At 66.8% G+C, this 15,618-nt stretch overlaps 2 protein-coding genes across 2 annotated transcripts; both read left to right on the forward strand.

Moving 5' to 3' along the window:
• Positions 1–4,910: 4,910 nt before the first annotated feature.
• Positions 4,911–11,828, forward strand: TH (tyrosine hydroxylase; the record flags this gene model as incomplete). Its single annotated transcript, XM_082844655.1, has 13 exons — positions 4,911–5,000; positions 6,431–6,622; positions 7,411–7,585; positions 7,854–7,942; positions 8,166–8,233; positions 8,530–8,580; positions 8,964–9,109; positions 9,200–9,335; positions 9,461–9,530; positions 10,026–10,082; positions 10,275–10,370; positions 10,675–10,808; positions 11,669–11,828. The coding sequence occupies 13 exons, from the start codon at positions 4,911–4,913 to the stop codon at positions 11,826–11,828; spliced, it is 1,464 nt and encodes a 487-aa protein (XP_082700781.1).
• A 2,524-nt stretch (positions 11,829–14,352) lies between these two features.
• Positions 14,353–15,183, forward strand: INS (insulin; the record flags this gene model as incomplete). The annotated part of the gene is made up of 2 exons (XM_082843800.1): positions 14,353–14,539; positions 15,038–15,183. The coding sequence occupies 2 exons, from the start codon at positions 14,353–14,355 to the stop codon at positions 15,181–15,183; spliced, it is 333 nt and encodes a 110-aa protein (XP_082699926.1).
• Positions 15,184–15,618: the final 435 nt, after the last annotated feature.

The following is a 15,618-nucleotide window of genomic DNA, read 5'->3' on the forward strand; positions in this document are numbered from 1 at the left end:
CTGCCCGGGAGTGACTAATGAGAACTGAATGTGGCCCTTATTGCTTTTCTCCGGCTAATTTGTCAGAAGACTGAAAGGGCCAGGTGGGTGGGGGCCCGCAGGCAGGCTGAGTCACTGGCATGGGGGCAAGGCAGGGGGGTCTGCAGAGGGACCCCCAGGAGCCAGGAGCACCTGTCAGGAAACTGGGGCCATGCCTGTGACTTGGCGTGAGGGTCTGGAGGGACACAGAGCCAGGGGTCACCCTGTGTACCACCGACCGTGGCTGGTCAGGCCTTCTAAGCCCCTGCTGCACACCACATGCACACACTCACCACACACTTGCACAAGCATCTGCGTGCATACATGTTCACATGCACACGCACACAAACAGACCAATAAAGCTATGGTTGCAGCTCCCCATTGCGGGTCCCAGGCCTGGCGGCAGCATCTCGGCTGCTGGCCCTACCGCATCTTTCGTCTCTGCACCGCAGTGCCCGGCCCAGGCCTCCCTGTGCCCAGCGCTGGACAGATGTCTGCTGCAAGGATCCTGGGATGGGGACGCTTGGGAAGGTGTGGAGTGCTTCTCCAGAAGCCTGAGAGCACCGATGTCTGGTGCCCAAGGGACCCGTGCTCCCACTGCTTGGATGGGAAAACAGTCTGCAGCACAAGACGCTAAGCCAGGGCCCCCCGCCTGCCCCCCAAAGGTGTCTCCAGCACGGGGCCCCCCGCCTGCCCCCCCAAGGTGTCTCCAGCACGGGGCCAAGGGCCCAGCCTCCTGCCAAGGGCAGGTCCCACCCACGAGGTGACAGTGCTGACGGGAAGGGAGCTCAGAAAACGGGCAAGAGGGAGGTCTGCCTGGAGGAGGAAGGGGCAGCCACCGGGCCTGAGGGCCTGGCAGGGGAAGGGAGCCAGGAGGACCCCGGTGGGGGTGGGAGTGGGGTGGGCACTCTCTGAGGGGGCAGGGGGCACGTGGCCCACTCAGCCAGCTCTCCCCTGACTTCCAAATGCCCAATGATCCTGAGCGCATCGGATCGACCAGTGGGGCGGCCGGCTCCTGGCCCGTCTCGTCGACCTCCTCCACCCGCCTTCTCGCCTCTGCTCCCTCCACGTCCTCGTTCGGGCTAATTGCTCTGACATTTCAGCTCGGACAGGCCTGTGTGTCAGGACAGCATAGATCTGCTTCTCCGAGTCTGAAGGGAGCTGGCCAGCTTTCTCCCTGCCTGTCCCCAAGCACGGGGTCCGGCAGCAAGAGGACTGGGGCCCAGGCTGGGCAAGGCTGGAGGTGGGCGGCTCAGGCAGGACCTCTGTCCCTGATCCCTGGGGCGTGTGCTCTGTGGGGCCCGGGTAGCTGCCCCCGGCAGAAGGGGTGGGATGCAGACCTCACAGTCCCCGGCCACCCCTGGGACCACAGGGGCCCGGAGACGGCCCAGGCAGCGGGACACTCTGAGTGCCCCGAGTCCTCGGAGGTGTGCGTCGTGTCTGTGTGTGTCACACAGCTGTGTGCCCTTCCCAGGACACACACGATGCCCGCGCACAGAGACCACCCTCGGACATGACCTCTGACCCCTGGGTTGCCAGGAGCGTTTCCCTGACGTTTGCTCATGGGTTTTGACGGTGGGGCCCTGCAGAGCCCCGTGATGCAGCAGCGCCCTGCCCAGCAGCCCTCTTGAGGGGGTTTGGGGAGGAGAGCAGGGGCTGGGGGTCCCACGGTGGGAGAGGCGGCGCCTGGGGGAGCAGCCTGAGGCCTCGGAACGGCCCTGTGGTCGTGAGGCCGGGGGCCGCAAGCTGCTTACCCTGCCCCTGCCCCGTGCCAGGCGCCGGCTTGATGCCAGGCGCGGGCACACTGTCATTACGGGCTATTACATCCTCTGGGGGCCTCGCTTGTTGAGAGAGAAAACACTCCAGCTCAGCACCTCCTAATTGCCTGGCAAGGCGGCTGTAATTACGCAGCGTGACTGTGGCAGAGGGGACTGCCCAGGGGAGGGGTGCGGGCAGCGAGGGCTGAGGCCCAGAGGAGGTGGAAGGACGGCAGGGGCTGCCGGAACCCTGGCCTCACGCCACATCCCTTGTCCTCGGCCCCTCCTCCCAATCCGCCCCCAAACCCAGCCCTCGGTGCTCGGCCCCTTCCTCCCCTGTGGACTGTGTCCAGGCCACAGGGCTCGCTCATGCCTGACCTTCCCCCGTGGGTCCCCTTCCAGCCCTGCCCTCCTCGGGGGTGTCTGCCTGCCTGGAGTGTGTTTGTTAGATTTCTCCCCTTGGGGCCTGGGGCCCTGAGCCCCCTCAGCCCCTGGGATGGACACCACTGGGTCCCTGAAAGAGCCTTGTCTCAGGAGATGGGAAACCTGGGCTCAAGACTCGCTGCGTGACCCAGAGGAACACTCACCTCAGTCTTCCCATCTGTGGAATGGGTCTATGAAGCCCGTCTGAAGGCAGACACTGCGATCACCTGGGAGGCCCAGGGCAGAGGGGACCCTTGGCGGGAAGGAGACCAGGGTGCAGAACCAGGGGAGAGGATGTTAGCGGGCTTGGGGCGCCCTGGGTCCCCTCACCGACTGGGGTGGAAGAGGGTGTAACACACAGTGTGGGGTGGGGAGCATGGCTAAAGGAGAAGGGAGCACTTCTGTGCTCTGGGGGCCCCGGAGCTGGGCCCAGTCCAGCCAGCCCTGGAGGGGCAGGGGTGTGGGAAAGTCTTCCCAGGATGGATGGGCAAATGGTTGTGTGGTCAGGAGGGGACCGCGCTGCTCACTGAAGCGTGTCCACCAGCTTCCCGCCTTCAGCTCTTGCCTGGGGTCTCACCTGGGGGTTGCCTGGCCCCAGGGCAGACTCAGAAGGCTGGCTCCACACGGCTTCCACGCAGGCACCGGCTCAGGGAAGCCGAGGGATTAGAAACAATATTTGTTAGCAGTGGAGATATTTGCCGAAAGGTTAAATCCACAGCCGGCAGTGGAGGCCCGCGCTCCTCCTGTGCAGTATTTAGCGGATGTGTCACCCCCCTGCACGGGGCCCCCTCTGAGCACACGAGCCAGCCACTGAAGGGCTGGACCCAGGTCACCACGGGGTCTCCAGCAGCCCTCCCAGAAGGAGACGCGTGAGAGCCCCAGGGGGCTCCCAGGGGGAGCAGGGAACCTGTCCAGGGCTGCAGCAGACCTGATGCTGGGCATGGAGGCTGGCCACCCCTGGGGACCATTGGGCACTCAGGCAGGGCAGATGCGGTCTGGGGCAGTGGAAGCCCACCGCCCTCCACGTCGGCCCACAAGGGCAGAGCCAGCCCCGCCTTCCCCACTGGGGTCTTGGGCAGCTCCTTTCAGCGCCATTTAGGGCTCACAGCCCTGTGGAACCTCCTCTAGGCTGGGCCCTGGGGGCAGGGGCCACTGAGACATGTTCTCCAGGAGCCCAGAGTCTAGGAGATGAGACAGGCCAGGCACGGGGATGCAGCCGTGGGCCAAGCCAGCAGGGTTCTTGCTTTCAGAGAGCAGAGGAGGGGAAGGTTAATATCAGGGGCAAGAAGGAGTAGGCACTGCAGAGTGAATGGTAGCTGAGCTGGTTTTGTGGGATGCATAGGAGTTCGCCAGGAGAAGAAAAGGGTGAGGGGCAGTATTTCAAACAGGGTGTCATGAAGTCCAAACCCTCCTTTAGCAGGAAATGGGGATGGTTGGGGGTGAGATCAATAGGGGTGGGTGAGGGGAGGGGGTCACTCAGGCTGCTTCCAGAGAGCAATGGGGAGCCATAGAGGATTGTGGAGCAAGGGAACGGCATGGTCAGACCACATTTGGGTCCGGGAGGACAGGGGTGCGGATGGCCGCTGTGATGAAGAGTGGGTGCTTCTTTGGGGCGTGAGGGCTGCCGGGGAGGTGGATTGAGACAACATGGTGACCAGCTGGAGCTGCCGGGGGCCTCATACCTTTCCCAAAGCTGTGCCTGAACGTGGGGATGGGCCGGGGGCAGGGTAGACAGGGCAGGACTCATGTCTGCCTGGTGCCAAGGGGGGGGTTCCCTCCGATCCGCTGGTCGCCGGGGTGGGGGCACCACCAGAGGAACAGCGGGCATGGAACTCAGGAGAAACTCTGGGCTGGGGTTGTCCCGGGACCCGCATGGTGCCAGGGACCACGTGAAGAAGGGTTGGGCCACAGGGACTGGGCCTCAGTGCTCAGGGATGGGCGCATCCCCGAGGCAGTGACACCCCAGCGATAAGTGGTGAGAGGGCCTTGGGGGACGCTGGGGGGTAGGGGCGGGCCAGGAGAGGGGGAGAGACGGCCATGCAGGAGTGAGTGGGACAATTGTTAGAGACTTCCCTGACCCCCGCGTCCCTCATTCTCCTGCACCCTGGAGGATGTGCCCTTCTGGAACACTCTGAGCCATGCTGGATGTGCCTGTGGGCGGGGGGGGGGGGGGCAGATAACATTCCCGCTGAGGACATCTAACAGGAACATGCCTCGGGACCCTGCTGGGAAATTCAGTGAAGTGAAGAATCTTCTGGAAAAGCGAATTGCCTCCTGACATCTGAGGTCTGAGCTTGGCTTTCTGGACCGATGGCCACCAAAGGTCAGGGTTTTGTGTCACGAGCACGGTGGGGTGTCCAGAACTCCACCCCCCCGTGTACCCGCCCATCACCCGGCTCGGGTGTGGGCCGAGGGGCCTGGCTGCACCCAGCCCTGCGGAGCACGCCTGCCGGAGCCCGGATGATTCAGAGGAAGGGCCGGCCGCCCGCCTGGGTGCCTGTGACGGTGGATGCAATTAGATTTAATGGGACAGAGCCCTTTCTCCTGCGTCTCCGTGCTCCTCGCCCACCCCACCTCCCTCAGGCGGCAGCAGGAGGGGGACGCAGAGGAGGTGGGAGGTGGAGGACCCAGAGGGGCTTTGACGTCAGCTCAGCCTATAAGAGGCCGCCCGGCAGAGGGCTGTGGAGACGGAGCCCGGACCTCGCCGGCATCATGCCCACCCCCAACGCTGCCTCGCCGCAGGCCAAGGGCTTCCGCAGGGCCGTCTCCGAGCTGGACGCCAAGCAGGCCGAGGCCATCATGGTAAGAGGCAGGCTGGTGCCCACGGGCCGGAACGAACCAGAAGCCCAGGGGTGTCCCCTGAAGGCTGGAGGGAGGCTCCAGGCTCAGGGTCCATATGGGCGCCCTGGACCCAGGCCTGGCGTCCAGTCCTGGCCGCAAACACCTACCCTGTCCGGACTCCGTGGGCAACCCCTGTGCCCGGGCATTTGAATCTCTATGGGTGGGTCCTGCCGGACCCAGTGTGTGTGCAACAGTGTCCCGGGCCCTGTAGCAGCTCAAGGTGGTGGGGAGCACTGGGCAAACAGGGGTGCAGGCCCCAGTTCTGCTGAGCTGAAGGGAGGTCTGAGCTCCAGGGTGATTCCCATCCATCCCCCGCCCATCCACCTGTCCATCCACCATCCACCTGTTCATCCCTCATCTACCTGTCCGTTCACCACCCACCATCTGCCTGTCCATCCACCACCCGTTCATCCATCCGTCCAGCTGTCCATCCATCATTCACCCATCCACCTGCCACGCATTCCATGTCCCACGTGGGATCTCCTGTCTTGAAACCCACCTCCCCTGTTCCCTTGCCCAGCAACCCTGGGCCTCCCTGACCACCAGGGATGGCCCCCAAGGCCTGGCCCACCACTTGGGAGCCCCCGAGTTCAAGGGAGGCTGTGCTGGGAACACCCGCTGGGCCACCCCCTCTCTGAGACTGGAAAACTGGGGGCTTCTTGGCCTGGAAGAGGGTCTCCAGTTCGTCCTCAGGGATGGCCTGGAATAATCAGCTCCCTGCAGGTTTAAAACGGCTCTTGTTCATTGAGCTTTAATGGAAACACGGGCTGGGTTCTAGAAATTTAATTTGCAGACACCATCTCAGGGCACTGGCCGTGGGGTAGACAGCGCTCACCCCAGGCCCCTGGCTCTGCCCACACCCCGCCCACCGTAGAGTGGGAGATCCGGGGGGGGGGGCTCCCCCGCGGCCCCCTGCCATGTTCCAAGACCCAAGAGCACCAGAAGCTTCCTGGAAGTTCAGCTGCAAATGATGAGCCCCAGACAGGGGGCTTCTTCCCTACTCAGGCCGGGGGGTGGGGGTGGGCAGACACACAGATCCCGGGGGCTCATGGTCTCAGGACCGGCTGTGGACAAGGTGTGGCCAGGGCCCCTGGGCTGTGAGGCAGGGCTGGGCATGGGGCCATGAGGAGAGGTCACTCCATGGGGCCAGACACCATGTCCCCTGGCCCTGTGCAGCCCGGGGGGCAGCAGGGCAGCTCCCCAATCAGCCCTCGTCACCTAACCCGGTTAGATGTGGCCTGAGGGCACAGACCACCCTCAGGTGGGGCTCCCAGCGCCCTCCCTGTCTCCCTCCCCCACTGCGGCCCCCGGCAGGCGCGACGCCGGAGCTGGGTCCCAGGTTCTGTGGGTCCGGCTGAGGGCAGGGGGAGCTGGCGCATCTGTCCCCACAGTCCCCACGCTTCGTCGGGAGGCGGCAGAGCCTCATCCAGGATGCCCGCAACGAGCGACAGAAGGCGGAGGCCGCAGCCGCGGAGCCGGGCGAGGCCCTGGGGGGACGGGCCGGGAAGGCCGCACTGAATCTCCTCTTCACCCTGCGGGCCAGCAAGCCCCCCGCGCTGTCCCGGGCTGTGAAGGTGTTTGAGGTGAGGGAGCATAGGGGGCCACGTGCGGAGGGGGCTCACAGCCCCTCGCCACACCCTTCTGTTCTCAGGAGCTCCCTGAGCCCAGCCCCCCGCCCTCCCCCGTGCCCAGCACCTCACCCTGGGGGCAGGTGGGTGTGGGTCCCCCAGGGCAGCCGGGGACGCAGGGCCCCCCATGCCCGCCTGGCCCTGGCGGGGCTGGGCTCATGTGACAGCTGATGGCGTTAGCTGCTGGACCCCAGCACACGCACCCAAATGACATTACAGCCGACTCCTCCCAAGCTCCCGCGATGGCCCGAGGGCCTTGAAGACCGAGGCTCCCTCGTTGCTGGGTGATGGGAGCTGGCAGGGGAGCGCACCCGCCCCTCCCCCCCGCGCTCAGTGTTGCTTGGTGGGGGCCTGAGCCTCCCGACCTGCCCGCAGTGGGATCAGGGCCCCCCCCCAGCCCCGGGCGTCTAGACATCTCGGACGAGGCCACCAGGGATGGAAATCAGGCTGCCTGGGAGGAGGCCCCACCCGAAACGCTGGGTCTGGGGGACCCTGTGACAACCCCTGTTAGACCAACTAGACAAGAGCCGTTTTCCAGCTGAAAGCTGTCCAGGCGGCCAGCAGCGGGCCTGAGTCTGGAGAGCGGTCTCGTGGGCTGCTCGCTGCCGGCGTCCAGGGCAGGGCAGGGCGGGCCGACCCGGTGCCTGCTTCCCAGCGCCCTCGCCTCCCCCTCTGTCTGTCTCTGTCTCTGTCTCTGTCTCTCCATCTCTCCCTCCCTCTTTCTCCCTGCTTTTGCTCCTAAGACATTTGAAGCCCAAATCCACCACCTGGAGACCCGGCCCGCCCAGAAGCCGCAGGCAGGGGGCCCGCACCTGGAGTACTTCGTGCGCTGTGAGGTACCCAGCGCCGCCCTGCCCACCCTGCTCAGCTCCCTTCGCCGCGTGGCCGAAGACGTGCGGGGCGCTGGGGAGAACAAGGGTGAGGCTGCCCCTATACCCTTGAGGGCGACCACGTGACCCCGAGACATCGGGGTGCAAGGGGTCCCACAGGGGAACCCCAGTGACTGCGTGCACGGCCTGGGGGCGCCCTCTCTGCTGGCTCCGGCCCTCCCCAATCCCCCTCGTCTGTGTCCGGGCCTGTGTCACCTCCAGCCCCCCAGTCGCAAGTGGGAGGCTGTTTCCAGGGGGGCCCTCCCACCACAGCCCAACACCCAATCTGGTCCTTCTACCCTCCTTCCTGCGTGCAGTCCTCTGGTTCCCAAGGAAAGTTTCTGAGCTGGACAAGTGTCACCACCTGGTCACCAAGTTTGACCCTGACCTGGACTTGGACCATCCGGTGAGCCGGGGCCCCGACCTGCTCCCGTACTCATGGCTGGGGCGGTGGGCGTGCACCCCGGCTTGGGACGGGGTGTCTGTTTGCCTCCGGCTCCTGGTGGAACCCTGAGGTTTGGTTGGGTGCAGCCGCCAGGCGCCCGCCGGTATCACAGGTCACGTCTGGGCTGGGGGCGTGCGGAGGGCTGGCGGGCCGCGGTGGCTGATGGCGTCCACTCTGCCCTCAGGGCTTCTCGGACCAGGTGTACCGCCAGCGCAGGAAGCTGATTGCTGAGATCGCCTTCCAGTACAAGCAGTAAGGACCCCCCTCGGGACCTCATTCTCTGAGACCCAGACCCCGTCCTGCGGCCTCACACTAGACCTGGGTGGGGGGAAGGGAGGGATGCCTTTGTCACCAATGCCATCACCTTCACTGTCACCGTGGTCACCGATTCGGGGTCCCCAAGCCACAGCCGAAGAAACGGAGGCACAGGGCAGTTAAGCAACTTGCTGTGGCCACACAGCCGGGGTCGCTCAACCCAGGCCCTTCCTGTCCATCCCCCACACGCCCTCCCCGAGGGGGCCTGGACTAACTGCTGACCCCCTCCCCAGAGGCGACCCTATTCCCCACGTGGAGTACACGGCCGAGGAAACTGCCACCTGGTGAGACCCCATGATGGCAGCTGGGGAGAGGCAGGGTGGGGAATGAGGAGGGCCCGGGAAGACCCCCAGAACCCCTGAGTGGAGAGTGGTGGCCTCCAGAGGACAGACTAAGTGCAGGTGGAGGAGGGACTTCCCGAGGCCCCCCACGGTCCCCTGAAACCCCCCAAAGCTGCAGGTGGGAGACATCCACTCCCAGTGGCCAGTGTCTTTGGGGCCAGGGAGAGGCCTGCAGTGTGAGGCTGCCTGGGGTCTGCAGGGGGCAGAGCAGAGCGCCCACGGGAGGGGCTGCCGGATGCCGGGAGGGGTCTGGGGCAGGCGGCGGGGGGCCAGGTTGGGAGTGGGGGGCACCCGGCCAGCCTGAGCCCCCCCTCCCCCGCCCACAGGAAGGAGGTCTACACCACGCTGCGGGGCCTCTACGCCACCCACGCGTGCCGGGAACACCTGGAGGCTTTCGAGCTGCTGGAGCACTTCTGCGGGTACCGGGAGGACAGCATCCCCCAGCTGGAGGACGTCTCCCGCTTCCTGAAGGGTGCGCCGCTGTGGAGGCCCCGGCGGGAGGGCCTGGGGTGGCCAGCCGGCGGCCCCACCCGCGCTGACCGCCCCCCCGCCGCCCTTGCAGAGCGGACCGGCTTCCAGCTGCGGCCCGTGGCCGGCCTGCTGTCCGCCCGGGACTTCCTGGCCAGCCTGGCCTTCCGCGTGTTCCAGTGCACCCAGTACATCCGCCACGCCTCCTCACCCATGCACTCCCCCGAGCCGTGAGTGCCCAGCCCAGCCCGCCGCGGGGGACCTGCGGAGGACGGGGCCAGTGCGTGCTGCTGGGGGAGGGGGGCAGGCTGCGGCCCCGGCCCCCAGCCCCACCCGCTGTCCGCCCCCAACACAGGGACTGCTGCCACGAGCTGCTGGGGCACGTGCCCATGCTGGCCGACCGGACCTTCGCCCAGTTCTCCCAGGTGTGTCCTCGAGGCCTCAGGAGCTGGGCGTCAGCCGCGGGGCTGGGGGGTGGCACCTGCAGCGATGGGCGCTGCCTGCCCCTCCCCACCCCCAGGCTGGATGCCGCCCACACCTGGGTCATGAGACTTCAGAGAGACTGCATCGTCTTGGAAGAGAGGGGTGGGCGGGCCGTTCTGGGAAGACCACCTTAGAACAAAGACGGGGAAGAATCCCTTCCGGAGGGTCAGGGGATCACGATGCCCAGAGGACAAGCTGGGGCGGAGTGCCGCGGCTTGTGCTGCCACCTGCTGGCTCTCCCAGGAACGGCAGGGAGCTGTCCTGGGCCCCTGACGGATCCCGGGAGCGTGCCTGCGTTCCAGGAGGGTCTCTGTACCCCGGCAGTGCCCAGGAGGCCCCTGGAGGGGCTGCAGACAGCCCCAGCACCCTCCCCTCACACAGACGCCCAAGCCATGGTGAGCTGAGCCTCTCCCCGCTCAGCTCTCCCTCCCCCACAGGACATCGGCCTCGCATCCCTGGGGGCATCGGACGAAGAAATTGAGAAGCTGTCCACGGTGGGTTCTTTCCCCTGCAGGACGCTGGGTCCAGGCTGGGCCCTTCTGTCCAGGCTCCGGTCTCCGCTTCTCACGGCGTGACCGCCCGAAGCCTGGCTCACCTCTGCCTGGGTGGTGGGTGCCTGGGGCCATGGTCAGTGGGGAATGCTGTGCTGTGGTCTCTCAGCTGACCCTGCCAACTGCCCCCACCAGCTGTACTGGTTCACCGTGGAGTTTGGGCTGTGCAAACAGAACGGCGAGGTGAAGGCCTACGGAGCGGGGCTGCTGTCCTCCTATGGGGAGCTCCTGGTGAGATGCTCCCCGCACCCCCCAGGAAGGGGCTGGAGCCCGGGTCCCCACGGGGAGGGCGACCTTGGCCGTGCCTTCCGAATTCGGGCCTCCCAGGAGGCTGGGGCTGCCCTTTTAGGGGGGCCAAGAAGACGTATCCCTGCCCGTCCCACTCACACTGTCCCCAGGCCTCGGGAGGACCCCCAGTGGAGAGGGGAGGGTATGAATCCACACCCAGAGCCCACCATGGAGTCAGGCCAAGGGGCTCCAATTCCCTCGGGGCCCTGAGATCCTCCCCCCCCCCACACTCCCGACCTCCCGCCAGCATTCCCTGTCTGAGGGGCCCGAGATCCGGGCCTTCGACCCCGACGCAGCGGCCGTGCAGCCCTACCAGGACCAGACTTATCAACCTGTCTACTTCGTGTCTGAGAGTTTCAGCGACGCCAAGGACAAACTCAGGTAGGCTGAGACCCCCACCGTGCTCCCTAAACTGGGAGCGCCAGCCAGCAGGCTGGGCGTCCGAACCCACTGCACAGTGGAGAAAGCTGTGCACCTAGGTTACAGCACCCCTCCCGCAGCAGGACCCCCAAAAAGTCTGGGGTGGGGAGACCTGCGGGGCTGGTGGCCACGTCAAGGCCAGGCCAAGGCCAGGCTCTGAGGAGGTGAAGCTTGACTTTGTAAGACGGATGTGCGGGGTCCTTCCCAGTCCCACGCCCTCTGAGCAGCTGGGGCCGTGTTGGGGACAGAGGACAAGGGCCGGGTGGGGAGCCTGGGGGAAGCAGGGGGTTTCCAGGGCTGGAGGTGCGGTGACCAGCATTCCCCAGGGGAGGAGGGCAGAGCCCGACAGGGCCCACCAGTTCGCCCTTGGAAGGGGCCTCTTTTCCAGCCAGGCTCCTGTTGTCACCGGGGAGATCGAGGCCCAGGATCTATGTGCCTGCAGTGGGGGTGGGGGTGGGGGCTGGATACCACATACAACCTTAGGGACAGGGATGCAATGGACCCTGCGGGGCGCACAGTCTGGAAACCTTCCTGCGGGAGGAGGCCTGGCTGAGCCTCGGGAAGGAGCAGGGGGGGCTGGAGTGCCTCGCAGAGGCTGGCTTGGAAAAGGCCCGTCCCTCCCTGCCGTAAACAGCCCCCAGCCCTTGGAGGAGGCCTCCGTCCCCCACCTTGTCTGGCTGGTTGGACAGAATGAGCTCTGGGGGCGGGCGGCTCTGAAAAGTCCCGCGAGCTCTGAGGCTGCTGTGATGGAGACCCGGGCCCCCAACCCTCGGGCTCATCCCCACTGGGTGACTGAGGGTCCCTGCCGGCTCCCCTACCAGGAGCTATGCCTCCCGCATCCAGCGCCCCTTCTCCGTGAAGTTCGACCCATACACGCTGGCCATCGATGTGCTGGACAGCCCCCACGCCATCCGACGCGCCCTGGATGGTGTCCGGGACGAGCTGCACGCCCTCACCCACGCCCTGAGCGCCATCAGCTAGACGCGGGCCGCCACCCCGCAGGCCCCCATAGGCCGGCCCCAGGTCTCCTGGCCTTCCCCCCGCCGGCCCCGGCCCCCGCCCACGTGAAGGGCTGGCTCATAGGGCACCCCGAGAGCCCGCCAGAGATCCCCCTGCTGGAGGGCACCCTGTTGCCCCGCCCACCGCTTGCCAGCTCTGCTGCAGGTGACTTTGTGCCGTGTGCTGCCCATGTGCCGTGTGCCACCTGCTCCCATTCTCAATAAAAGAAAGAATCCCTCTGGGTGCCTACCCGGCTGGCTTCTGTGTCTGTGTCTGTGCACCGGGCTCAGCCCGCAGCCCTGCGCCCCTCACATTCTGCCCCATCCCTGCTCAGAGACTGATCCGCTGCCTGCCCCCTCCTCCAGGCAGCCCCGGGTCACCTGCTCGCCCAGGGGAACCAGTCTGTGCTGAGCCACCAGAGCTCCAGAGGGCTGAGGGGGTCCTGGCTGAGCTGTCCCACCTCTGTGGGGTGGCAGCATGGAGGTGGGGGCCTGGCCTGGGTTTGCGGGGGCAGGGCTCACAGCCGTGGTCCCCTAGGCAGGGCTGCCGGCCGGGCCCTCCCCGCAAGCCCGATGTCCCCACTAGGAGGAGGACGGGGGTCCAGGGGCCAGCCTGTGAGAGCAAGCAGAGGAACGGGGCGGGGTCCAAGGCACAGCTGCCTCTGATCCCCGTACCCCACCCCACCTAAAGCAGAACCTGGGAACGCAAGCCCCCACCCCGCAATGTGTGCTGATGGAGAGTTCAGCTGAGCTGGGCCCTAGGTAACCTCTCTGGGCCTCAGTCTCCCCTGCAAGGGGGGCGGGGGCTGGGCTCTGGGCTTGGTTTACTCGACAGGTCTGGACCTGGCCCTCCAGCTAGAGCCCCCAGAATCCTCCAGGTCTGGCCCAGCCCAGGGTGGCCCCTTTCCCCCCTGGCCCTGGCCCTCGGAGCAAACAGCCTGGGGCTTCCTGGGAGGTGGCTGGCTCCTTACTTGCTGCAGGAGGCACACGCCAGCCCATCTTCCAGGCCCTGCTCTTTTCCTCTACCTCCCCCTACCTCCCCCCTCCCACCGCCAGGACCCTGGCTCTAAGCTCTTAGGATGTCAATCCTGGTAAACTCCTACTCATCCGTCAAGACCCTCCTGGGCAAAGCCTTCTGTCCCAGCCCTCCCTGGTGGTCTGTCCTTCCATCAGCTGCACGTCAAGCACCTTGTCTGTGACTAGCCCTCCTGCACCTGTGTCCCTTTAGCCTGTGAGGCATCAAATGGAACCACTTCTGATGGTTGTGAGCCCCACTGAGACCCTGGGGAAGGGCTAACGGCCGGCCTCATTTCCCTCCTGCCCTCCTGGGCCCTGGGGTCTGCCCTCCCACCGCGGACTTCCGTCATTCAGCCTTCCACCTTGCACACCTCTCTCTAAGAGGCCCCCAGATCTCCCCTGGCGGCAGAGGGGCCTCCGGACATCATGACGCCCTGGGAAGGCAGGGTCCAGCCCCTTCCTTGGTGTGGGGGGCTGCTAGGGTCCGGGCCTCCCTCCAGGGGCCTGTCCAGGGGATTGGAGGGACCACAGGGGCTCGGCGCAAATGGCAGCCAAAGGATGCAATGGGGCCGAGGGGCCGGTCTGAAAGGGGTCAGCACGGGGGGATGGGCAGGGCTCTAGGAAGAGGGATGGGGCCCGAGAGGCCGCCTCGGCGGGGTGTGGCGGGGCCCCACCCACACGTCCTGTAGCCCCTACATTGAAAGTGAGGAACAGGGGCCGGCCTCAGGGGCCTCACGGCTGCAGGTCCCTGAGTTCAGCCCCCTCGGCAGTGCCCCGGGGAGCTGGGGCTGTCAGCGGGCTTCAGCGCTGGGGTGGGTGAGGCTGGGGCCTTGAGCCAAGGAGACGCTGCCTCACTGCCCACCCATGGCCTTGGACCACCTCTGGGGCCCCGAGGGCAGCCCCAGGGACAGCAGGCAGGGGTCCTCTCTCTTGGCCACACTCCCCGGACCAACATGGAAGATGGGACCCAAGCGAGGCCGGGTGGGGTGCGGCTCCTGTGGAGGCGTTTGCCCCCAGCTGTGAGCGGGGACAGCTCGGCATTAGGTCCCTCGTTAAGACTCTAATGACCCTGTGGCCCCAAGAGGTGCTGACGACCAAGGAGAGGTTCCTGCAGACCCAGCAGCGGGGAAATGATCCAGAAATTGCAGCCTCAGCCCCCGGCCATCTGCCACCCGCTTGAGGCCCTAATGGGCCAGGTGGAGGGGTCGGGGCTATAAAGCCGGCGGGGCCCAGCAGCCCCCAGCCCTCGGGACGAGCTCACTCGAGGCGTCAGCAAGCAGGTCTGTGCCTGCGGGCTCTGCGTCCGCCCGGGTCCGGGCCGGCCCCGCTGGGGTCCGGTGCCTCGGGGCCCCAGGCCCGAGCTCCGCTGCGCGGCAGGAGGGCGTGGGCTCCTCTCTTGGAGCGTTTCGGGGTGATCACCGGCTGGGGGTCCCGGGCACCCCCTCGCTGGCCTCACCCCCGCCTGTCCCCCAGGTCCTCGTGCCCCCACCATGGTCCTGTGGCTGCGCCTTGGGTCCCTGCTGGCCCTGCTGGCCCTCTGGGCGCCCGCCCCTGCCCGGGCCTTCGTCAACCAGCACCTGTGCGGCTCCCACCTGGTGGAGGCGCTGTACCTGGTGTGCGGGGAGCGTGGCTTCTTCTACACGCCCAAGGCCCGCCGGGAGGTGGAGGGCCCGCAGGGTGAGCCCCACTGCCCTGCCGCCCCGGTGCTTCCAGCTGGCACCCAGTGGGAGGTCAGGAGGGACTTTTTTAAAAAGGAAAATGATGTCCTCCTGGTCACATCCTAAAGGTGACCAGCTCCCTGGGGGTGAGCCAGGAGGACGCCTGAGGGTGGGCTTGCCCGTCCCCCCCTCCCCCCCTCCCTTCTCGCCCCGGCCTCGCCCAGCACCCTGGCCCCACTCTCTCCCCTCCCCACCGAGGGCAGCTCCAGGGAGGAATCTTCTGAAGTGAGTCAAGTCCTGGGTGCCCATGGTCTCGGGGTGATGTGTCGGCGATGGGGGTGCTTGTGGGAGACGCCCCGTCACCCTGGGAGAGGGCCCCGTCCTGGGCGGGTTGTGGGGAGGGGGAGGGGGCGGGGCAGGCCCGTGATGGGCGCCAGGGCACCTGTTCGGAGTCCCGCTCCAGGGCCGGGCAGGGTGGGCAGGGGAGCGCCGTCTGCCTGACCGTCTCTCCCCGCAGTGGGGGCCGTGGAGCTGGGTGGAGGCCCTGGTGCCGGCGGCCTGCAGCCCCCGGCCCTGGAGGGGCCCCCGCAGAAGCGTGGCATCGTGGAGCAGTGCTGCACCAGCATTTGCTCCCTCTACCAGCTGGAGAACTACTGCAACTAGGGCCCGGTGGGCGCCCCCTCCAGGCAGGCGGCTGCCCCCTCCAGGCAGGCGGCCCAGCACTGCGCTCCCCCCGCACCCCTGACGTCAATAAACCCCTTGAATGAGCCCTGCTGCTGTCGTCTGTGTGGCCTGGGGGGCTGAGGCGCTGCTGGGGGTGGGGGCGAGGAAGGCCGGCCCACCTGCTCAGGCCCTGGTGACGGGGGCCCTGCCCCAGACCCCTCTCTGTTCTCTCTGCGTCACGCACTGGCTGCCCACAGGTGTGCGGGCAGACGGGCACCAGGGCGCATGGCAGTACCCCCGAAGGTGGTGAGCTCCTGTCTTCGGGGGCCCTGACACCCCACTCCTCAGTGCCCCACTGCTGCACGGGGTGGCTCCGTGGGGCACCCGCCCAGGCCACTGCCGGTCACGCCAAAGAGCCCAGGGGTGCCTGGGCTG

This window comes from Leucopleurus acutus, assembly GCF_964270905.1.
Source record: "Leucopleurus acutus genome assembly, chromosome: 8".
Taxonomy (NCBI): domain Eukaryota; kingdom Metazoa; phylum Chordata; class Mammalia; order Artiodactyla; family Delphinidae; genus Leucopleurus; species Leucopleurus acutus.